Genomic DNA, 25,259 nt, shown 5'->3' on the forward strand with positions numbered 1-25,259 from the left:
GAACAGCAGAGACAGGAAATAGGACTTGAGCAGTGTTCTTAATGACTCTGCTGAGCAAAAGCCCGGCGGATGAACTTTTAATGTGTGAGTACAGGTTTCTGTTTATGGAGCGGGATCAGGGATTTAAATCTACAGCAGTGTAACCATTTCCTCTCATCTGTTGATAATGCCCAGCTGTGATCTGTGTGTGTGATAATGTGGCCGCTGTCATTGATGATGAATGATGAATTCTGTAAGTGATTGTGTGATCAGGTGTCATCATTCATTCACCCTGTGTAGACCTATGATGAGTTGTTGTGGTTTTTCTAGATGACTATTTGTCCTCTCCCAACAACCCTGTAAGCTAGCCCTCTGTTGATTAGTTAGTGTTGGCTGGATAAAGCTGTATTACATGTTGGATACTTGCTGTGGTGTTTTCATGCCAGGCTGTGAGTAGAGCTCATAAATTTGACACTAAGGCTGCTGATCAAAGGTCAGTTTGCAGGATGGAGCTGCATGGTGAGCATCTCGATGGTGACATATTGCCTGTATTGCAGCCTTGTCTGCAGTGGTCCTACAAAACGTTAATTTTGACGTCTGCGTTAACACGTCACATTTTAACGTCTTAAGACATTTAAATTTGGGTGCTATCACTTCATCAATTTCTAAGGGGAACTCAATTAGACCTTATCATTTCAAGAGAAGAAACAATTCCCCATTCAACCTATGAATTGAGGTTAGGAATATTGGCATTATTAATAATATTATTGACATGTACATTCAGCAGCCACTATATTAAGCACACCTTGCTAGTACTGGGTTGGACCCCTTTTACCTTCAGAACTGCCTTAATTCTTCGTGGCATAGATTCAAGGTGCTGGAAACATTCCTCAGAGGTTTTGGTCCATTTTGACATGATAGCGTCATGTTGCTGCAAATTTGTCGGCTGCACATTCATGATGCAAATCTCCCGTTCCACCACATCCCAAAGGTGATCTGTTGGATTAAGATGTGATGACTGTGGAGGCCATTTGAGTTCAGTGAACTCATTGGCATGTTCAAGAAACCAGTTTGGGATGATTTGAGCTTTGTGACGTGGCGCGTTATCCTGCTGGAAGTAGCAGAAGATCGGTACACTGTGGTCATAAAGGGATGGACATTGTCAGCAACAATACTCAGGAAGGCTGTGGCATTAAAACGATGCTCAATTGGCACTAAGGGGCCTAAACCGTGCCAACACAATATCCCCAACACCATTACACCACCACCACCAGCCTGAACCGTTGATACCACCATCCGAATGTTGTAGCAGAAATTGAGACTCATCAGACCAGGCAATGTTTTTCCAAATCTTCTATTTAGTGAGCCAGTGCGAATTGTAGCCACAGTTTCCTATTTTAGCTGACAGGCGTGGCACCCGGTGTGGTCTTCTGCTGCTTCAAGGTTTGACATGTTGTGCATTCAGAGATGCTGTTCTGCATACCTCGGTTGTAACCAGTGGTTATTTGAGTTACTGATGCCTTTCTATCAGCTGGAACTAGTCTGGTCATTCTCCTCTGACACCTGTCATTAACAAGCCATTTTGGCCCAGAGAACTGCCGCTCACTGGATATTTTCTCTTTTTTGGAGCATTCTCTGTAAAACCGTAGAGATGGTCGTGCCTGAAAATCCCAGTAGATCAGCAGTTTCTGAAATACTCAGACCAGCCCGTCTGACACCAACAACCATGCCACTTTCAAAGTCACTTAAATCACCTTTCTTCCCCATTCTGATGCTCAGTTTAAACTTGAGCAGATCGTCTTAACCATGTCTACATGCCTAAATGCATTGAGTTGCTGCCATGTGATTGGCCTGTTAGATATTTGCGTTAACGAGCAGTTAAACAGGTGAACCTAAAAAAGTGGATGGTGAGTGTATATGCTATTGACATTATTAATATCTGCATTTTTTTATAGGCTACTTCTTGTTGAGAAACTTGTAACTTCAATATCGTTGTTACGACATCAAGTTGGTGTAGGGGAAAGGGGAGAATTTGAATTTGAAGGAGTCTCAGGATGTTTCAGGATTTCAAAGGTTTATTGCCAACACAAAGCACAGTGTAATGTCAAGGAGAGCCAAGGCCAAAGTAACAAGCAGAATGATCCTACTTAGAACAAAAAAAAAACACAAATGTAAAACTAACATAAGAAGAAAGTTTACAACACTGACCTCCCTGACCATCTCAAAAACAGGAGAAAAGAGGGATTAAAACAAAATGGCAGCTCTTCCCTACAGGCTTCTTGGCTTCCTCTTAGTCAAGAATTTAAACAAATTTACCAAACAAAAAGTACTGGTGGGCACAGAACGTGCATTCACAAATCACACAAATCATATAGACAGGTAGGCTGGCAGGCAACAGGCAGCATGGCATAGAGAGGTTGAAATGCTGCTCCTCAGATGCTTATATAACCCAGGTGACTAATCAGCTGCAGTTCCATCGAAAAGAAGGGAGGATCCAGGGGTGATGGGGGTGGAGTGGATGAGACACTCCTTGTTAATGGAGGACTGCTCCAGAGCCCACATCACTGGCATCCACCTCTATCTTAAAAGGCTGAAGCAAAATCTGTGCAGAAGTGAAAGCCGCCATCTGATTTGGGACTTAAAAGACAAGAAGAACTCCGTTCTCATTATCCAAGACGAATTTTACTTCTTTCTTCATAACCTCTTCTTTTGTTAGATTCATACAGTAGGCACAGTGATGCATTACCAACATTAATATCATGCTCTAACACTGTTGTGTGTGAGAGGGCATCACCAAAAAGAGCTGGATAGGCCTGAAGAAGAGCCTTAATGTCTGCCTTCTGTTCATCAGTTAGGTGGGTAAGGCAGTGTGGACAAGTCAGACAGTACCTCAGAGTTGAGTAGCCTGGCACACTGCCGACTGGCATCGCGTAACTCCAGACCATCTTCATCCATACTATCGGCTGTAGGGACAGTGACACTGAGGAAGACACAGGAACAGCTTCTATCAGGGTGAGCAGGCTTTTTCTGCGGACTCAGGAGAGTGGTTATCTCTGATATAGAAGGTTTTAACATGTTAATTTGGCACAGGAGAGTTTGACGCTTCCAATCTGGGGTCATCACATAGTCAGCATCAGATACTTTAGAAAAACGAGCAGAGAGGACTGAGCCAGAAGCTGGCAAAAGAACTAGAACCTGGTCACCTGGTTTGAAAGATCTGGGAATAGCCTTCTTGTCATAGTGGCATTTCATTCTTCCCTGGGAGCATGAAAGAGTTTTCTTCGAGTGGACCTGGTGCAGGTGCTCATGAAACTGAAACATAATCCAAAACATTCGTTATCACAGACTGTTCAGAGGACATGAAGGTTCTTTCAGGACCTTTAAAGGACCTCGAATGGAATGACCAAAGACAAGGTCATTGGGAGTGAAACCAAGGGATTCCTGCTTAGCTTCACATATGGCAAACACCATCAGTGGTACTCCCTGCCAACATTGTGTCACTCAGGTCTGGTTCTTCCTTCAACCGATGAGACTGGACTCTAGTAAGAACACTGGCAGAGAAAACAGTTGGTGTCTCACAAAGTTCATCCAGTTGAGAATCTGATTGTTGAATCTCAGTCACCTTTGGAACAGGTTTCACTTTTCCTCGAGCAATGTCATTTCCCATAATGAAGTTTATACCTTTTATGGGGAAGGAACAGCAACATCAAAGAAACCACTGACAAATTATGACTTAACATGTACATGATGCAAAGGAGCTAGACATAGCCCATTTAAACACCTTGAACAAGAACACTGGCATGACATGAGGACTTTTCACTCAAGGACACAACATCTGACAAGATCAAGGACCGGGATCCACCAGTGTCTCTTCAAATTCTTACAGGCCGCTCATCTTCAGGCTTTCCTGTTAAGGAGAAAATACAGTCAAAGATAAAGAGTTTACAAAGGTTAAGGTTGGACAGTTCATATCAACCCTACCCCGTTTGGTTTCCTTTCCTCAGATGATTGCTTGCGTTTTAACACTCTTCACTCATCAATAACATGGCCAGGTTTATGACAGTAGAAGCCGACTTTGGGCAGAGGACAGTGGTTTGTGCTGAGAAATTTGAAGGTCAACTTTGTTTTGAAAGGGGTCCCTTGCAGAAGAGTTGTCACGATGACTAGAAAAAATAATTTCATGTGTCAATACAAATTCATCAGATACTACTTCAGCCTCTTTTAGTGTAGACACTTTCTGCTCATTTAGATACACAATAGTCTGCTCAGGCACACAGTTTTTGAACTCTGCCAGTAGAACTAGTTCATGAAGACCACGATCTATCAAAGAGAGTGAACTTCTCTCTAGCAAACTCCACAAAGGTTTGTTTTGCTGTTTTTATGTGGTTACGAAACTGTATCTGTATGCTTCAGGCACAAGTTCAAATGCAGTAAGAGTAGCATTCTTAACAACATCATACTACAAGCTATCTTCAAAGGACAAAGCTGAACAAACCTCTTGGGCTTTACCAACTAATTTACACTGAAGTAACAAAGGCCAAACTTCTTTAGGCCAGTGAGGCAGCAACATGCTCAAACACATTGAAATATGTGTCGACTACTGATTTTCGAAATGGAGGCACCAATACGATGTGTTTGCTGACATCAAAAAAACCTGGGCTTAGAGAGGACATGGGTACAGTAAGAGCAGGCCTATTCGAAGCTAGAGAATCAGCGGCTGACAGATTGGAGACATTAAAATCCACTGTGAGCTGTAAAGGTGTGCCAGAGACATTTGCTTGCAACTCTGGTCTCTGTATTTTAATTTCTTTCTCTGCCTCCAAATTCAACTCCAGTTCTCTAAGTCTGAGGGCTATCTCTGTTTCTGCTGCTAACTCCAGTTACGAAGCTCAAACTCTGCCTGACGTACTTGGACTTTATCTTCCTTGGACCCATGAGTGAGTGAGGGGGTACCAAAGACAGGTGAAGTGTTTGTCTTTCTAACCTTTCCTGGACTCCCAGTAGCAGGCACTAGGCCTATGTGTATGATTCTGGTTGTGTGAGAGCTCCCAGGTTCAAAGCCCAGATGAGTTCCAAATTATGTTACGAGCCCAAGTTGGTCAAGGGGAAAGGGGAGTAACATAAAACTAAGTCATAATTGACATATTAATTTTATGTGGTGTGTTTGTCTAAGTGCCCATTAGATGGCAGTATTAAAGCACAAATGAAACCCAAATTGAGCAGAGGAGGAGGAAAGGGATTTTGGGTTCAGTTAGTCTTTGATTTCTATCTGAACTGATTAGTGGAGTGAGTGTGCTCCAGTTAAACTCCACATTTGTGTTTAGAAAGAAAATGTGACTGGATGAAAACACATATTTGGTCCCTGTAGAAGATATAGAGACAGAGCAAGTGGGGGGGCGGAGCTGAAGTGAAGCACCTGTACCACTCACGGATACTATATACAAACGGATACTTAACTTAAACAGATGTCACTCAAACCTGCTCAAATCCACTCTTCATTGTGTTTCATTGCCTCAGGTTGTCTTTCACAAGTTTTAGTGATTTAGTCATGAGCTTTAACTAATTCTTGACGTATAACGCAGACGTCAAAAAAGACGTTTTGGACATCAGTGAGAAATGAGTCTCATTCTTCCTTCTGTACAGCCCTGTGCATTTTAAAGTCCTTCTTAGTGATTCAGCATATGACTGATGTTGCAGAATCTGGTCTTGTGAGGTTGCTAGCTGACCGTCTTGTTTGCTTGTTTGTTTGTTTTTGTCTCTTAGTGTTCTGCCTGGTTAACAAAACAGACAAAATTAAATCTGTGCGGTAGATGAATAAATTTGTAAATAATCCATCCTCCGGATATTTACAAGACCGGCCAACTGGTCGGGAGCTAGCTGATTAGCATGCTAACTTGCTTAGAATGTAGAGGCAAAACAAGAGTTAACATTGGTGGCCGCTCTCAGTGAGTAAAGGAATGAAGTTTTTTCTGAACTCAATGTTTCTTCTGGACTTCTAAACAGCTGTTAATGCTAACACTCGATAAGTAGCAATAACAATACTTACAAATAGCTCCTTTAAACATATATGCTGACAAGACTTATAATGAATAATGTTTCATGTTATAAAGTGATACTGACTTTTTCTTTTTATTGTATATGTATATGTGGACATACAGGGAAAAAAATTAAATTGCATAACACTTTTTAACCTTTCTCTGAGATGTCTCTAAGCAAAAAAAGCCCAGAGTTCAAAGGGTTAGAGAAAAATAAATGAGAACTAATATTTTCTTATTTATTCTAAACATGGAGAGAGCTTCATGTAGAAGTGCTCAGCCACAACATCTCTTTGCTCTTAGAAATAGTGGGACATACAGTATACAAGTTAAAATATTCTAGTGAAACCTGGAATTGGGAGAAAAACTGAACAGAATTAGAATAAAAAATAAAAAAGTATTTGTCAGGCCTCTGTAACAAATGGAGCTTTCCCTCCCTCCTTTCTGTGTCTGTCTTTTAATGAGATCCAGACAGAGGAAACGCTCTCATGGATTTAGACAGCACAAGACAAATTCTGCTGCCATTTCCAGCCCTCTCCATTTGCATCCCTAAAATTGGAGGGAGATGTAATTAGGTCCCAGTAGACAGACAGAAATACAAAATGTCAGCATTAGAACAAGTCATCCATTAGAGAGGAATAAACACTCAAGAGATCAGCCATAAGGTCACACAGACTAGGCGCTCAGATGACACAAACATATTAGGCATATATTGCACTGGAATAATGTCCAGCAGGCTGATGGAGAGGACAATAGGCTGCTGTGGATGAGTGAATGTCACCGTGTTGTGTGTTGTGGCTTTAGAATTTGATTCATTTATTTATTTATTTTTTCTCCCTTCAGGTTTAATTTTGAAGATGAAACGCCGACAACAAACTTTGACACATTCCCAGCAGCGATTCTCACGGTCTTCCAGGTAAAGGTCAACCCCATTCAGCTTTTTATCCTGCTCTGCTTGAACCACTGAACTGGCCTTAGAAACCAACCAGTGTCTCCCCTGCAGATCCTAACCGGAGAAGACTGGAACGCGGTCATGTACCACGGGATTGAGTCACAGGGGGGCGTTCATGGGGGAATGTTCTCCTCCATTTACTTCATTGTTCTCACTCTCTTTGGAAACTGTATCCTCCATCGATTCAGACAGCCTCATAGCTCTGTGAAAGAATTGTAAATATTGATTCTGTGTTTATCAGTCAGTTGACTTTTTCCTGAAACCACAAATAACCAGACACACTCCTCAATGTCTTCTTGGCCATTGCTGTTGATAACCTTGCAAATGCCCAGGAGCTCACTAAGGTGCAGTATGTCTTTATAGCTTGAGATATCCTGGCTTCATAAAGGTTTCAGAGCGAACAATGAAACTGACACTTTCCACTGCTTTTGTCCATCAGTCCCATTCTCATGCACACGATATCTCGGTAATGCCTTGATGGACCTGCTACAAATTTAGCACAAACATTCATTTGGACTCAAGGATGAACTGATTAGATTCTGGTGATCAAAGTTCAAAGGTAAAGGTCATGGTTACCTCACAACACTCGGTTTTGACCTTGTGAAAATTAGCACAAATGTCCTCTTTTTGGTGGTCAAAGGTCAAAGTCAGGGTAACTTCACAAAACATGGTTTTGGCCTCTTGAATGTGGTATCTCAAGAACGCCTTGAGTAAATTTGTTTAGATTCGGCACAAACATTCACTTTGGCTCAAAGATGAACTGATTAGATTTTGTCGGACAAAGGTCAAAGTTCAAGGTGACGTTCTCGTGAATGCAATATATCAGGAGCGCCCAGAGGGAATTTCATTACTTCTATCACACTGTGACCTCATGAAACAAATTCATTCACTAATTATGACACAACTTAACTCTAATGTCTATTACGATAAAATGAAGTGATGACATTTTATATCCAAAAGGTCAAAGATCAACTAAACTGTCATAATGACATCATAATGTCCTGCTGAAGCTCTTCTTGCCATTATTAAAACTCTGTAACTCAGGGGAGAGACTGTGAACAGATTTCCTGTAACTTGACTGGTTGGCGGAGGAAACAGTGATTCTAGTTCACATTAAAAACCTACCAGGAAATTGTAGGATGGGACCCACTGAACTGCCGAAAGACGTTTAATGTGAAACATCTACAGTGTTGCGTTTCACTGACAGTATTAACAGCTTTCCATAACAGGAAAGTGCAAGTGAAACAGCAGGTAAACTGGTAAAAAAAAGGACTTGCTGTATGTACTGTTTGTATGTATGTTTTTGCAAATACTGTCCAGGATGAAGAGGAGCAAGAGGAGGCCATTAATAAGAAACTTGCTCTCCAGAAGGCCAAGGAGGTAAAGGAGGTCAGCCCCATGTCAGCTGCTAACATTTCCATCACAGCGTAAGTCAACCTCTTCTAATGTTTGTTCCGGCGTTCTGAAATCTTTGCTCTTTTACTTTATGACCCAGCACACAACCACAGGAGAAAAACACAGGGATTCAGGAGTTTGTTCTGCAGCTAACTTGCTGCCCACACTAAAGCTAGTTCACCAGTGCAAGGATAAAAAAATGTAATATGTTATTCCCTCCATCTGTTATTCAGTGCCCAGATGTCTTTTTGCTTGTACATACAGAAGAAAGGCAAAAACACAAAACAGCTATCTATGCGGAACAATTAAATAATTCAGTACAATATAGCAGAATGTCAGCATCACTACATACTTATGATTCCTCTTTATTTCTATGAAACAAAATGGTCCGAATTTTCTTTCATGATATCTTCATGTAGAGTCTCTGTTTGATTTTGCTCTTGGGTTTCTTTTCCCAGGTCACGACCATGTGTTGAAACAAAATATAATGTTGATGAACTTCCTCACATCCCAGAGGCCTGTACTATGAAGCAGGTTCAACATACCCAATTTGATCACATGACAAAAAAGAAACAGTAGTAATAAATTGTAATTATTAAGGTCAGACTGAAGATATATTGTAAAGAAGTGCATTAATTATCAGTAAGTTTCTTACTGAGTATTCTCTTTCATCTGATGATGAACAAACTGTTATGAACATGTGAAGCAGATTAAACAGTTAAAGTTAATATCAGACTTTCTGCTGCTTGATGAGTCAGTCTGACTGAAATGTTCATTTATAATCATGGACATATTAAACAGTTTGTGGATCATTGTTGGTTTAAAGAAGATTAAAGAATCTGTGTTCAGGTCAAATGAAGCTAGAATAGTTATTATGTAGTTATTTAGTGATAAACTCTCCTCTGTTTGTTAGAAGCTCAGTCAAAACCATCCACTGATCTTTACAAATATCTACTGATCTTTATTATTGATCACTTTATTGTGATTAAGTTTTTTGTCCCTGTCAGGATCTTATAGGAATGATGACTCAGTTTTTCCAGGTATCTGATTGTTCAGTAGTTTGACTGTTGACAGGTTTTGATCTGATCCTCTGAAGTTAACCTGCCATGAGCAGGTTAGGAGTTTAGCATCAGTTACCATGGTGATTTACCCCAGTAACAAGTGAGCCACCGTCATAGGACTGAAAACCCAGAGTTAAACCTGAAGTTACCTCAATAACCTCAGATCCTGCTTCAGTGTACAGGCCTCAGGTCTGTTTCTCCCAAATGACCTCTGCCGTAGAAACATCACAATGTCAGCAGACAAAACACTACTCACAAGTTAAAAGACAGATAGATTTACACCCCCTTAAACAGCCAGTATATTCATGATATCCAGTTATAGTTTGGCATACAACCACCAGCATGTATGATATTGGGATTGACAGATATTTAACGAAACGCTTTTCAGAACAAGCAACAACATTTAAGCTGTTGTAAAATTTTTCACATGGCTAATGATGGACTTACTGTAGACTCTCCATGCAGTATATCATAGGGTATAATAAAATGTTAACTAATATTTCATATATTTATTGGTGTAGTCATTGTATTGTTTTACTTCCTGTTAGTTTAGTTTATCCTTGTTTCATTATTTTTGTTTATAGCAATCAACATAAAATGTACCGAACCTTAAATATGACGTTGTTGTAAACTCTCCTTTGCTGTTCTTCTACAGATACTGTTGTGTGTCTGTAGAGGAACGGCAACATGGTCTGTATAGTGCTCTGCATTCTGTAACGAACTGTGTTGTTATGTATTTACTGTTAAGGCTCATTTGTGAACATAAAGGTTGTGTAACACAAACAGAAGGTTGTTCTTCCCAAGGCATGAATAATCTCATTGGTGGAGTTGAACCTCAGAGTTTTTGGAGCTCATCATATATCTAAGTGGCTGAATGGCAATGAAGAAAATTTGGACAAAGTAACACTACACAATTGAAGTTTTACTATAGCTACATAACCAACGTTAGCATTAACAGTTGTTTACTTAGCAGTCTTGTCAAGAGCTTCAGACGCACTGAGCCCTGATCTGATACTCTGCACACCTCAAATACACTGAAATTATTAAAATTAAGACCATGTATATGCTTGACAATTGAATAGCTCTGCAATGCATAAAAAAATCTTGAAGCCTTAATTAATTCCTTAATGTTTTTTATTATTTTTAAATCATAAGTGGAGTCCATCATGTGCAGTGAAGCAAAGCAATGACAAGGCGAAAATATCTGTGGTAAGGCCAAAAGCTGTCTGATAAAAGGTCTTGTAGATGGTCACAAACCTTGTTGTAAAGCTCTGGTAGGGCAGTATGGAGAGGGGAGGGTGCACCATGGCTCCAAAAGTTGGCAAAAACCAGTGTTCTCTACCGCCACGATGGCCTGATGATCCAAAGCGATTAATTCAATGATCCGCTCTGTAATTTTTTTGGTCTCCTGCTGTCTCAACGAAATTTCTCTCTCCTTCTCCAGTGTCTGTCCCTCTGTCTGAGTTAGCTGAGTGAACTCACTATGTTCCCTTGAGTGTTTATTTTTTAGATGCCATATCAAATTGATAGTATTGAACTCAGTTCTCTTACTGCCGCCTCATGAAATGCTCGCAAAGTAGCTGTTGGACTACAATCACTTTCCATTTTAAAATATTTACACAATGCAGAGTCCTGCCACAAATTGTGGGCTAGCTGGTTAGCATGCTAACTTCATTAGAAGAAAAGAAGTGATAGACATAGATGCAAAACAAGAAATAACAGCTGCTAATGCTAATGCTTGCTATGTAGCAAAAGCAAAACTTACAAATAGCTCCTTTAAAACAACAAGACTTAAGTTGACTTTAAGTAGGTGTGTGGCTTTGAAGTGTGAAGAAGGGAAATTTGATCAAAATACAGTGAACATAACAACAAACACAACAATCTGCAGTGACCTTAACTGATCAGTATTTTCCATAAACAATAGATAAAATGGTAATGTGCAATGTAAGAAGAGAATCCACAGAGAATTGCCACTTGACTCTCCAGTTCCCTTCAGCTTTATGGAGCTTTTAAGCATCTTTTACTTCATAGCTTTAGCATAGTTTGTCTGGTTTGTCTTTCTACAGTCCAAAGAATGCAGGTTTGCATAAATGACTAGTCTAAATTGCCTGTGGGTGTGAATGTCAGTGTGGGTGGTTGTCTGTTTCTGTGTGTCAGCTCAATGTGAGCAAGGATCAGATCCAACGCCCACCATGACCCTCAGGAATAAGCGGTGTGGATAATGGATGGATTATCAACTACAGGCAGGCAGACAGACAGGAAGTTGTGTAACAGCTCTGATAAACCCACTGTGCACGACCTGCCCAGCACAACAAAACAACAGACGGACAAAGTTAGAGAAGAGAGTTAATAAGTGAACACAGTGGAGCATTTAACAATTAAAGAACGAGAATTTTTTCTCAGAAGTTGTTGGAGACCAAAACAGAGCTAAAAGTAAAAATGCACATTGGATACAGTCGGATATGTGTAAATAGGCCACTGCTGACACGTTCGCCATAGCACGTTAATGATAAGGTGATAATATATCAGTGTTGTGTTTTCGGCTTGCTTAGCTGCCAAAAAGTGGCCGACAACAACAACACTGCGCTCTGAGATGAAAGAGTGAGCTGCAGCTCTGAAATAAGTTTTAAAAACAATCACTGATTGAAGCGTCTCACGCGGAGGCTCTGACACTGACACAACCCGAGGACAAGACGTGACAGATCTCTCTTATCAGTTTGCACAGCGGCTAGCCGCTCACTCTCTCTCCACTGCATCTGTGTGTGTGCTCTGTAAGTGCATGTGATGACATCACTACTTGCGTTACTTGTGTGTGTCCTCAGTCCGAAGAGAAAGACAAACTCAACTGGCAGTGGAAAAGGAGACAATCGGCTTTTATTAGCGAGTTTACCCGTGTTTAATAAATCTGCTTATACTTGATCATTTTGGTGGAAAAAGGGAATCAGTGTCAGTGGAAGTTCTGGCCCATAATTCAAACCAGTTGCACTTGCAGTGGGTCCAGTTAAATGAACTCTAAATCTAAAAGATGTCTTACACATTAAAATACAGTGCGCCATTTTGTCATCAATGAAGCCACAGTGATGATACCAAGTTTCTAGTCCAAGGGAGCCAAGTTCATCTTGTCTCCCATCAATAGATTTCAATGGATCAATGGACTTAACATGATTGCCTATGATAGGACAATAATACTGTACTTAGCTGCTGCAACGAGCTCCGATATTACAGTGTTTTTGTTTCAGCTCCACCCATGAAATTATTCTTTATCCAGACCTCTTAAATTTGATTTGCCTTTTGCATCAGCAGTCATAGTGAAATGTTGGTCGTTAATAGATTTCAGTGAAACCCTCCTGTCTCATAACTGCGCTTTAAAAGTATTTCCCTGAATTGTAAGCAAAACCTGAATCTAGTGAAATCAGACTGACTGCTGTCACCATGGCAGCCAAAATGTGCCCAACAGCCCATTTGTGTGACATTTCCTTTTTGATTCAGTCTCAGTTTTGTGTTTCTGAGCTTTTACTGTTCATTGCACTGAAATGTGATGGGAGGCTAAAGGACAAAGAGAAAGCAGAGAAATGTTGAATGGTGTCTGGCTGTTTCCCTGACTTCATCCTATATGATGTCCCCCCCTCCCCCATTTTTGTTTTGTGCATGTGCAGTTTTCTAACACGCAGTCGAGGTAACGCGCATTCTAGCAGCTCATCCATCTGCAGCGTTAACTCACTGTGAGTTATTACCTCTCTGATACAATTTCTAAATCCTCCCATTGCCCCTCTTCCATCGCTCCTGCTCTGCTGCTACACCCTACCTTCTCCTGGTGCGGTCATCTCATCTTTCTGTGTGAATTGTCCAGAAGAACATGACAGCTCCTCCGTGCTCACATCTTGTGACAGAGTTGCGTGTGTGTTTCAGTATTTCCATTCCTCTGTTCTGTTTTTATTATTTCCCTGTGATCAGCAAGGGTCACCAGTTTGTGTTTCAGTGGTCATGGTATCTGACTGTGTGTGATCAGCATCCTGTCTGAGAATTCTTTTTTGATCTCAAGATACTGCATATCATTGTTCATACTGTGTGTGATATGATTCATCTCCCAAGCTGGTTGTAAATGCGTGTTGTACATTATTACAGATGAAGAACTGCTAAGTAGAAACACAGACAGATGCTGAGTGACTAGAAGCTGGACACAGCAGCTGTTGAGTCATTCAGTCTTATTTGTAATGAGTCAGAATGACGAAGGCTGATAGTAAAAACTAGTGGAATGAAACTCTCATTAAAGCTTAAAGCAGGAGAAATATTTTTCATATTGTCAACAATTCCCATGAAAGAACATCAGTGAGAACACACTGAAAATCATAGAGTGTAAATAAAGATGGACCTAGTCTCTGTGACGTCACCCACAGGTTTTTGAAGAGCGATTTTGAAGCTCAGAGTGAGCTGCTCCACCGTCACCATCTTGGCAGTGTCTGACTCCACCCCTAACCCCCAGCTAATCCAAATATGGGTAAAGAGGAGGGGCATTGTGTGGAGCTGAGGCTTAGGTGCATGCTGGTTTGTGGGAAGCATATGCTCACCCACCTGTCACTAAAAGAGGCCACGCCCTCAATTCTCTATAACTTTAGTCCTTAATGAAATGTAAACAGGTGATTTATATAAAAAGTTTTCCTGAAGGAGGAAATTAGCTCTAGAGACCAAAACTGTTTTTGTACCAGGCTGCAAAACTACAAGGACCAGTAGTTTTTTACTAAAATTTACTAGAAATTACCAATCATAAAAAAAAAAATGAAACTATATATTTGTGAAGTTTAAAGATTTATGTCTTCAATAGGAACCAATGAACCTATACTGACAGGGTAGGGTTTTGTTGTCTTTTCATTGGATTTGTCGACAATAAGTAAAAGTATCTTTAAATGCAACAGGAATACTAAATGAAGCCTTACTAAACTATAACCGTGACGAAATAGTTGAAAGCTGTGAATTTAATTAAGGTGTCTTTGTAAATACATTGATTAGGCATTAACAATAATATTTACTAGATTCCTTGGACTTTACCACTAAGAGTTTCCTTTGGGAAGTTGCTACAGTTTCAGCAAGCAGGAAGGGGCTGGTCTCAGATCAGATCACTCATCATCACTCTCTAATTATAAAGCAGCTTTAGTGCAAATTGTTGTTGAGGATTTGTTCGAACTGTAATTTAATTTGTGTAAATTTGACACGTCCTCTCAAGAACTAATGACTGAGGGGGAGAGACTGGAATTATTTGGCTGTGCAGTTTAAACACACTCCACTGAAACCAAGGCTAAAAATAAACTGTAAGGTTTCAGCAGCAGGTACATACACACACCTGTCACACAGTCACCTGTAAATAGGTAAATAGTCACACATTGTTGACTTGTGGCACTTGTGTAACTCTGGCTCTCTGAGTAGTGTGATGTCTCAGTATAGGATATGCCCCTCCACACTGTAGGTTACTGTGCGGAGAGGCGTGTCCTGTAGTGAGACACTGACACTAACACTGTGACAGAGAACTATTAGTCCAGCCAAACACCACAGAGCTCTTTAACACGAATAGCACAGGTCTGCAGTGAGTGTTTCATTATTTCCCTGCTCCCTCGCTGCAAAAACTATTTGTTTTGGGTTTTTGTATAATTTTCCATCTCTACTGTACTTGTTGTCATTTTTCTGAAGCTTATCTGCCCCTCTGTGCTTCTGTCTGTAACTTGTTTCTGTCCATTTGAAGTTCCTTCTTTCCCTCTGTTTGCTTCAATGTTGCTCCCTTTATGTGTTTGTAGGAGTTATGTCTGCACCCCAGTCCATCAATACCTGAGGTAAACCCAACCGCCTGCTAGCAAGGTGGTGGATGATGATGATGATGATGATGATGATGATGATGATGATTACATGCATTAGAACATACATAATCATATTCTCATTATTTACATCCTTGAACACAAGAACTGCATAAACAAAACAGACCTGCCCTGCATTGTTCTCATGCACACCATGTTACGGGCTTCTCCCAGTCCAATGTTGATGTTGTCCATCCGCCTCTTAGCAGGAGTTCTGAAGAGTGCAGTGCATTTCTAAGATGAGTATGAAGAGTATAACTTTAAGACAATGGAGCACTGAGAACATTGGATAAAGTTATTTTCAGTTACTAATCTGTGCAGTGAACTGATTTGAATGATTTGATGAGATGCCGCATTAAACGATGGCATCATCACACGTGAAGAGATAGCACTGTTGTTAGTGCATGCGTTCAGCCATTTCACAAATACTGTATTACACAGACATTGACAGAAAACAGTTGCATGTCAGAGCATGGTGATGAGGCCATGCTTGGCTGTTTTTCAGGTGCTCTCCACAGTAGACTGTGATAGTTGAACGCAGTGCACCTTGGTCATACTGTAAATCATCCAAGCATGTAGGGACCTACTGCTGGTTTTATGTGCCATGAAGTCATGAACTATAAAGTGCATACACAGTGAATGTGTCACACCTCAAAGGGAACCATGCCTGTCAATGTATCCATTGGAAATGCTGCTGTCCTGTGTAGAAATGATGTGAAGTGAAAAAACTCAGTGTTAACAGTATTATATTGTAATATCAATGTTCCAGTGGTTGTGATTTGTCCTGTTCTTCTGGTTCTCCCCCAGTAAGGAGCAGCAGAAGTCAATGAAGACGATGTCAGTTTGGGAGCAGAGGGCCAATCAGCTGAGGAGGCAAAACTGGGCGAGCTGTGAGGCCCTGTACAGCGAGCTGGAGCCTGAGGAGCGTCTCCGCCTGTCCTCGGCCCTCCACCTCCGGCCCGATATGAAGAGCCACCACGACCGGCCGCTGCTTGTTGAGCCCTGTGACAGGCCTTTGTTGGGCGGCCACCAGCACCACCATCATAAGCCCTGTGTGCCCGAGGAGGCTGAGACCGCCGCTGACCCTCCTGTGACCCACCAGCCTCGCCGCCACCACCGCCACAGAGACAGGGACCGGACCAGAATGAGAGACGAGACAAACGATAATGGCGACACTGGGGGTCGACACCACGTCCATCACAGCCGCTCCAAAGACCACGACGGCAGCCGCGGCAAAGAGGGGAAGAACGAGAGATCCCGTAGCCGAGAGGGAGGCAGGAAGCATCACCATCAGAGCTCAGTGGACGACAGCGGAGGTGGAGGTGTCAGGCCAGAGAGAGAACATCGCCATCATCACTCACACCGCCAGTCCCGAGGGGGCAACGGGACAGTGAACAGTGGAGGGAGGGAAGAGCGAAGATCCCGACACAAAGATGGATGTAGTTCTCACAGGGACGGGGATGTTAACTCCAGAGGAGACAGCGGTGCCAACGGAGAGAGGAGGAGACATCGGACTCATGGATCCAGGGGCCAATCCACCGCTGAGGGAGAGGAGTTCAATGAGAGAGAGAGGAGCCAATGTCACAGGTGGTCTAAGCATCCAAATACTCTTTAATCTTTACTATCAGTGAACTCAAATGCCTGATGAGGTTTGTGGTTCTCACATGTTCATCACTACAGATCTCAAAAAACAGACATTAACTAACTTTTGAACTTAATTTAGATGGAAGATTAAATTGAAATCTAAGATGTAGAAGTATCACTGTGCTGAATATTTTTAGGAGCTTTTTCCTTTTAGAAAGAAAACAAAACTGGATCAAATATGTTGGATCTGCATTTACTATGAAACCTTGACTTCCTCTCATTCTGCAGCGAGCTCACAGTGTGAAATGTCCCATGGTGTTTCTACTGGTCTGTAAATGTTTAGTCATCAGTTTTTGCTGAGTCAAACAAAGTGTCACAGACAGTGGTGACAAGTAGCACAATCCACTGTTTCCCATACATTGATTTATTTATGGCGCCTAACCACAATGTCATCACTGACCGCCACGACTGATTTTCTATTTTTTTACTATTTCAAATGAGTCAAATCTTATTTCATCCTAGAGAACATTGATTGACTCACTTCATCCTGGTCTCTCTCTCTCTCTCTCTCTCTCTCTCTCTCTCTCTCTCTCTCTACATACCTGTCTGTCATAGTCAAACTGGCTAAAAACAACAATCCATGTGTTCTTTGCAAACAGAAATGATACGTGTTTATTTGCATATGGATTGCCTGTGGAGAAACATTAAAGGGCCACAGCACAAAATTCCTTTTCGATCTGATACCAAGTGATACAGGGCCTGAATCACAGATACCGATACTTTTTATTATTAAAAGCAGCTTCTGTATTTACATGTAGTGGAGAGCAGTGTCATGATTTATGAGGTATATTCATCAACAATAGGTTTAATATCAATACATATTAATGAGCACTAACTGATTTGCCAGAGGTCTGAAATCATTTTAAGGATGGTAGAATTTATACCTGCGACCTGTGAGACATGGGTTTGATCCCAACTGAAGCAGAACAGAAAGTGGCTTCATTCATTCATGCAGCACTTTGTAAAAAAGTGATGAATGGATGACAGTACTCCTCTTTCATGCAGGCATCGCTGCATTCATTTTTAGTTAGTGTTATTAGTTATTAGTGAGAGAGAGACAGGAGAGCTGGGAGAAGGAGAGAGAGGGGATGATGTGCAGCAAACAGCACAGGCTGGATTTGAACCTGTGTCGCTGCGGTAAGGACTGAATTTAATGGTTTGTCCTCACCAGGTGAACCACCGACACGCTCCATTGTTGCTTTTATGTGTGAGAATGTTGTTCATGTTTGAGTGCACAGTGGCACAGAGTGTGTGCACTTATTTGTGTTCACGACAACGGACCGTTCTTCTCAGATAGTTCTTCTCTGAAATGAGTTTAACATAGAAGAGAGAAGCTGTCCACTTGTGATTGGATCATCTGAGACACATGTTAGTGCCAGGTCGGAACCAGGCGTCTGTCTCACACTGACACCAGACCCGTCTGTCAGAGCTGGACTGTCTAACTCTGTGTGAAACAATCATTGTTTACCCACCAGGACTCAAGCATGAGACATTAATATCTAAGATGCTGTCTCTGATCTAGGGATAGGTGTGGTGAGTCAGAGGGGGAGTCCCTAGCCATCTCCCCCCAGCAGGGCTCTGGAGGGGCCAACTGGCCTCCTGACCGACCAGAGGACTCGGACAACCAGAGGAACGTCAGGCGAACCGGCCAAAGCTCCATCCACATCCCTCCTGTGACTGTCACCTCCCCGCCTGGAGAAACCATGCTCATGCAAAGTCAGTAGCAAGCTGCACACATACAGTAATATGACAGAGAGGACTTCCGTTCTTAGCCACAGTTAAAATATGTACAGAGGAGAAATCACTTACTGTGACAAGCGCGAGGTGAGGTGGGAACATGTAGGTGCTCCTGACACTGTCAGTGCCAGTTTTCTGAACTCTATTTACGTAGTTCAAGTTTAAAGACATGAGAAATTTAGCAGATAAGGGAAGGAAAATGGCAAAAAAGAAAGGATGAAAAAACAAAACAAACTAAATAATGCAAGCAGGTGTACAGGGCTGAGACCAGCATCCTGACACCATTGCTAAATAGTGTATTTAACAAAGGGTTTAAATAAGCATTTCTGTGGAAGGTTGAGCTGTCGTCTTGCAGTTCACACTGACAAGATCTGCTCCATCCTTGGACTGTGAGGGACGTGGAGTCCATGTCTGTGCCAAGAGTTTTCTCAATAATTCATTTCCTCATTCACAGCTGTTAAATTTTCTGTTTGCTGCAACAGCCGCAGCAGCTTCACATCTCCCCTGAAAGACAAAAATAAAAGAAGTTATTATAGTGAGTTGAAAAAATAAATAATATTAACATGAAAAAGGTTACATAAAATAACATAACCATCAGTAACGCTTCATTACATCTGGCACAAACATCTACTTGAACTGATTAGAATTTGGTGGTCAAAGGTCAAGGTCACTATGACCTCACAAAATTCCTTTTTGGCAACAACTAAATAATTCATACACTATTTATGAGCACAAATGTCTAATAGAATAAAATCACCAAGTCATAACATTTATATCCAGAAGGTCGAAGGTCAACTTTATAACATCATAATGTAATGTAAATACACTTAAGACCATTATTCAACACTGTAACTCAGGAAGGAGAGACTTTGACCATGTTTCCTGATACTTGACTGGTTGGCAGAGGCATACATACAACCACGAGGCAGTGATTCTATTTTCTACCTGTCACAAAGTAAAAGATGACTCTAATCCATACATTTCCACAGGAAGAATCAAGCAACTTAAAGGTCTTCATATGAGTCTGGAGCACAAGTGTAACCCAGGGTAAAACAGGGGTTTCAGATGGTTCAACAGGGGCTGAGACTTTGTGTCAAATACTTTGATCCAATACTTGCGTATACACTGCCAGGACCACCACATATAACTCTAGGAGACTGACAACTTCCATTCAAAACAAATAGTTGAGGCTTGCTTGTGTATCGTAGACAGGCTGACTTTGGTTAAATGGTAACGATAAAGAGTCTCTCACTGTATCAGACTGTGCCAAGAACAGATCTCATTTATTTTCCTGTTGTGTTTTGAGGACAGTCAAATAGATGATGAATGCTGGGGGTTCAATGCTGTTCAGTGCCACTATGCTGTGTCTGAGATTATTGCTGAAGTGAACTATCTGTCTTCACAGTGAACAGTATTGACTGTGAGACAATGCCCGTTAATGAGAAGACTCTGGAGGATCTAGGTCAAAGCGGACCCAAACCTATCCTGCCTTACAGCTCCATGTTCATCTTTGGACAGACAAACCCGTGAGTCGCCCCAACCTGCTCTTTCCACATATTTGGGACTTTAAGCAGCGATGGTTGAAGTGATGGCTCTGGCACCCCTATACATTCCAACGTGTTGCCGTAGTGATGGATATCAAAGATCACTAAGCAACATTTAACTCTAACAACAGCTACTACACTACTTCAAGAAACCGAGGTCGCTCTGAACATTGCTACAATATGTTTCTTAAACTGACCTGAGACCTCTTGATATTTGCTTTAGAGACAATTTAAAATCAGATGAGGAGTTTGTATAAATCAGTCTGTTACTTCAGCACCAAGGACAGCGTCCTTGGTGCTGAAGTAACAGAGAGGGATGATGGAGGTTAACAACAGTTTGTCTGGCATGTCTATGAATTAACTGGAAAAATCTGTCAGATTATCAGATATCTTTAACAAATACACTCATAATACATAAAACTACTAATGGTATTATTAAATGTAAACAACCTGACAGTATCAAATATGACAAAAACGTCATTGCATCATGTAGCTGTCCCCTCAACCGCTGCTTAAAGTCCCTTGTTGTAGGACCTCCAACATGCTGTGGAAGTCAGACCCTTCAGAGACTGGGTGATAGCCACTCCTTTATTTAATTATATCACTTGTTATGTCTTATTGTCATCTCATCAGTTATGTGTGAAGGACTTGGAACTGCACTGATCTGTATGAAAGGTGCTTGAATGATCTCTAAACTAGCATATCATCATATAGATATCTCTCTGCTTTCCCTCCTACTAAAACCAGTAAACTGCACCTCCTCAAGAGACCAATTCCTCTCCCTACCAGTGTCCATCCCCTAAGTGTACTTCTAAACCTTCACACACTGTCAATGATCTATACCAACACACACACAGAAGACAGTGGTAGCTGGTCTACATGCCGGACATTAACAGGAACAGTGGCAGCATTAGGTTCAGGCTCTCTGCTGACTTGAGTGCTGATGAGGTCACCTTTACTTTTGAGGTCAGGGTGTGTTTGACTGCAGCACACAGTGGAAATAAAGTATATCTACTATATCTAGTTATATCGATAGTCACATAAGAGGTTTCATACATAGCTGTCGCCTCTAGTATGCCTATATATATAAATTTAATTCATACAGTATTATGGAAAACATTTAAATGGTAATTTTACACAATTTTCCTTCCTATATTCTTCTAGTATTTGTATATAGTATATATCTAATGTAAAGCACAGTGTCTTCACATTTTGTTAAGTTAAATAAATAAATACATTTTTGCCCTCATCACTTTACATTCACTACTCAGCTTTAGACTTAGAGCAAGTTTAGAAAATAAAGAGGAGAGATAGTAGCTACTGCCACAACTCAGTCTTTGTTAGATCTGTGTCTCCTGCTCAGTGTTTGTCTCCCTCCCTCTCTGTGTCTTTCCCTGCCTCTCTCTCTCCTCAGGGTGAGGCGGTTGTGTCACTACATTGTGACTCTGCGTTATTTTGAAATGTCCATCCTGGTTGTCATTGCTATGAGCAGTATCGCTTTGGCAGCAGAGGACCCTGTCTGGACGAATGCCCCTCGCAACAATGTGAGACACACGATGCACATGAATATAGACATAAATACACACAAATGTATGTAATACTCAAGAAAACTGAGCAAAGCGCATTTCTTTTTAAAATTGTGCCTGAAACAGGGAACACATAACTGCAAACCAATATTGTACACAAATACAGCACATAGGCAGGACTAATTCAGCCTCTTTTTTTGCAGGTGCTCAAATATCTGGACTACGCCTTCACTGGTGTTTTCACTTTTGAAATGGTGATCAAGGTAAGCATGTACAATAGATGAATTCACAATTAAAGCAGTAATAACTTGAGTGTCTCTTTATCTTTCACTGCACTTTTTAAACCGTCTACAAACTGAAAGTGATGACTGTGGCGAGGACAGCGAGGCAGTCTGTGCCAGGACCTCACCTCAAAGTGACAATTATAGTGCCCTCAGGAGATCAGGCTGCAGTACCCCTTTTAATGATAATCCATTTTATTTTCATATAAAATCATCATTGTTTAAAAAAACCCATCAGTAGTTCAACATTAACAATGATTAAATGTCCTCATAAACAGTTATATGTACAGGTTGGTGTTTAACCTGCTGGGCATTGCTGGCTGCTGCTGCTCCACCCACAGCGCCTGCGGTGAGGGCTTTGGTAGGGCTAACGGATAAAGAGCTGAGGACCACCAGTCATTGATGTTTGGCTCCTGGTGGTGGTGCATTACTAATAATGATAATAACAATAAAAATAATAATAATAATATAATTACCTTTATTTGTGCACCACCTTTACAACAAAGAAATGACATACACCAAGTGCTTCACATGAAAAGACATAAAATGAACATAAAAACATTCATGTACAATGATATGGAATAATAATTAAAATAAAATAGAAATTATTCATGAAATAATAAATAATGAATTAAGATAGAATAAAAAGATTACATAGAAGGCATAAAAGCAGTAAGACATCAGCATTTAAAAGACGTGCTGAGCAAGGCTGAGCTAGTTAAAGGCTAAAGTGAAGAGATAGGTTTTTATCTTTCTCACTCAGTGAGCAGCTTCTGATATCTGGAGGTCGTATGTTCACCAGCTTTGGGCCGTAACTGACAAAAGTTTTCCTACGGCTGTTTCGGGGGACTTTCAATAAAGCAGCAGTAGATGATCTCAGTGTTCTTGGAGGTCTATAGTTAATCACAGAGTTAGCAAATCAATTTTTAATCAATCAATTGAAATCAATTCTAAATGTAATAGGAAGCCAGTGCAGAGCTGCTAAGACTGGAGGAGCTGCAGAGTTTTGAATGAGAGTGGTAGCAGAGATCGATACTGAGGCCACAGCAGCTTGGAAACTAGACCAGCAAGCCCCTTCCCATTCAGACAGACTTGCATCCGTTTAGAAACTGGTCAGGCCAATCACAACCATTAATCTAAAATGGGGCAGGTTTGATATGATGACTGACGAAGGAGTGCCACTGAAGCATCTTCGTTAATAACCAAGATGGCTGCTCCTGCTGTGAATCAGTCTGTTGAATCCACTATTGCTGTAGCAGTAAACAAACTGGATGAGCCAAAAGCTTCTCCTTCTCTGCCTCCTCTGCCAGATCTTTAATGGCTTGTCAGTGCTTTGCCCCTGTGACTCCCATGTCACAGAGAAATCTAGATGTTGAGGAGCTTATGAAGCCCTGGCATCCCACTTCTACAGGCTGAATGAAACCCCCCCTTGCATGGGATCATGGGTTCTATGAGCAGGTTGTCAGTGGCTATGAACCTCATCAATATGTGACGTAGACGTTATCTCCCCCTCTGAAACTGGAACTGCCTAACCAGGTCAACTCTCATGCCGCTGTCCCACCCGGTGAACTGGATCAGGTGGTTGGCTGAAGAGGAGTTGGACTCCTGCATGTCTCAATCACTTCAGCCAGTTTCCACAACACAAGATCATGCTGCTATCTGTAGTGCCGAGCCTAGGCCTAGCTTCTCCTCTTGTGTTGCTTTCCTCTACTCCCTTTACTTTGATTGCATTAACTCTTAAAGTCAAATGGAACTAATTCAAAATGCGTCTTGTGAAAATCTTAAAACAGATAAAGACTCAGGAATGTCTTAATGGATTTTATTGAAATATAACATTTGCAAATGGGCTCAGTACTTCCCCCGAAATGAAATCAATCCTGTCTCTTATACTTTAGAAAACAAGAATATGGGAGTATCCGCCCCCTGCTGTCAGCCGGTGATTTCAGACTGCACAGGCAGGTAGTCGTAAATTCTCAGGAGTAAAAACAAGATATGCGGGGTAATAAGGCAGATAAAGAACTGCTCCTTTACCACCCTAGACAAGGAACACTTTATCAACTACAAAGGGGTTGGTTAAAATGCAGTTACATGACAGCGCACATATGACGGTATAAATTTTTCCCATTTCACTAGGAAGACAGGTTACAAAAACAAACCATAAAACCATAAAAATATGATATGATACACTCGCCCAGTACAGGCCTAATAATATAGTCCCATGTCCCATGTCATTTAAACAAATAAATCAAATGAAATGCCTAAAGTGAAATGAATTAAATACATAATCTCTGGTTTAGATGGTGGACCTGGGCCTGTTGCTTCATCCTGGATCCTACTTCAGAGACTTGTGGAACATTCTGGACTTCATAGTAGTCAGTGGGGCGCTGGTGGCTTTTGCATTCTCGTAAGTTCAAAAAATCCTACTTTTTTGTCATAAAATAAGAAATCCTGATCATTAGATTTGTGGGATACATGTGATGTGTCAGTTGTAATATACAGTATATACCAAACTTCAATGAGAAATGAGGTGTAATTTGGACTGTGTGGAGCAGAAACCTGCCTCGCAGCTTCTAGTCTGTTAAATGTTTGTTAGAGGAAAAAGGAACAGTATGTGTAAACCATGATGGTAAACCATAAGAAGGTAATTTAACAGCAGAGGAAGATGAGCTCATCTTTTTGTAAAGATTGTCAAAACTTTAAAGCCCTGTTACTGGGCAAAAACCTATTCCAAATACAGCCATGACTGTGTATAAGTCAAGTTGTGTAAACATGTGGAACCCTGTCACTGAGCTACCCTGCAAATTCACGAGATGCTGAACTAGTGGATCCAGTAATTAGTGAACACCCCCTTTTGATGGACTGGTTGCATGGCTGAGTATGCATTATGCAAATGTCTTTGTGTAGAAGACTGTCTGTGTTTATAGTGCTAGAATTGTAAAATTTAATCATCAATATGGTGTTTATAGGAGACAGTTTTTTATATGACAGTTCTATTGTTGCATTATGGTTGTGATGTTGGTGTGTGTGTGTATGTGTGTGTGTGTGTGTGTGTGTGTGTGTGTGTGTGTGTGTGTGTGTGTGTGTGTGTGTGTGTGTGCGTGCGTGTGTGTGTGTGTGTGGTGTGTTGTGTTGTGCAATGTGTTTAATGACCTGATCCTCTCCCTGTTTCTGTGCTGGGATCATTTTGAAGGAGCTTCATGGGGTAATGCCTCCTCTATCTCTCTCATCTTGCTCGTCATTATCTGAGTGTGTAAATGTGTGA

At 41.2% G+C, this 25,259-nt stretch overlaps 1 protein-coding gene across 8 annotated transcripts in view; it reads left to right on the top strand.

Moving 5' to 3' along the window:
* Positions 1 to 25,259, top strand: part of cacna1ba (calcium channel, voltage-dependent, N type, alpha 1B subunit, a) — a 161,479-nt gene that overhangs the window by 88,858 nt on the left and 47,362 nt on the right. For 4 of the 8 annotated variants that reach the window (XM_056376769.1, XM_056376765.1, XM_056376764.1 and 1 more), the window contains exons 15-26: positions 6,858 to 6,930; positions 7,018 to 7,135; positions 7,243 to 7,310; positions 8,287 to 8,393; positions 13,079 to 13,144; positions 15,209 to 15,244; positions 16,073 to 16,852; positions 18,432 to 18,625; positions 20,052 to 20,172; positions 21,605 to 21,734; positions 21,920 to 21,979; positions 24,295 to 24,401. In XM_056376769.1, the coding sequence (XP_056232744.1) occupies positions 6,858 to 6,930; positions 7,018 to 7,135; positions 7,243 to 7,310; positions 8,287 to 8,393; positions 13,079 to 13,144; positions 15,209 to 15,244; positions 16,073 to 16,852; positions 18,432 to 18,625; positions 20,052 to 20,172; positions 21,605 to 21,734; positions 21,920 to 21,979; positions 24,295 to 24,401 (1,860 nt within the window). The remainder of the gene's footprint in view (positions 1 to 6,857; positions 6,931 to 7,017; positions 7,136 to 7,242; positions 7,311 to 8,286; positions 8,394 to 13,078; positions 13,145 to 15,208; positions 15,245 to 16,072; positions 16,853 to 18,431; positions 18,626 to 20,051; positions 20,173 to 21,604; positions 21,735 to 21,919; positions 21,980 to 24,294; positions 24,402 to 25,259) is intronic. The other 4 variants (XM_056376770.1, XM_056376768.1, XM_056376767.1 and 1 more) reach the window with 2 other exon arrangements.

Source organism: Seriola aureovittata, chromosome 5 (genome assembly GCF_021018895.1).
Source record: "Seriola aureovittata isolate HTS-2021-v1 ecotype China chromosome 5, ASM2101889v1, whole genome shotgun sequence".
Classification (NCBI taxonomy): domain Eukaryota; kingdom Metazoa; phylum Chordata; class Actinopteri; order Carangiformes; family Carangidae; genus Seriola; species Seriola aureovittata.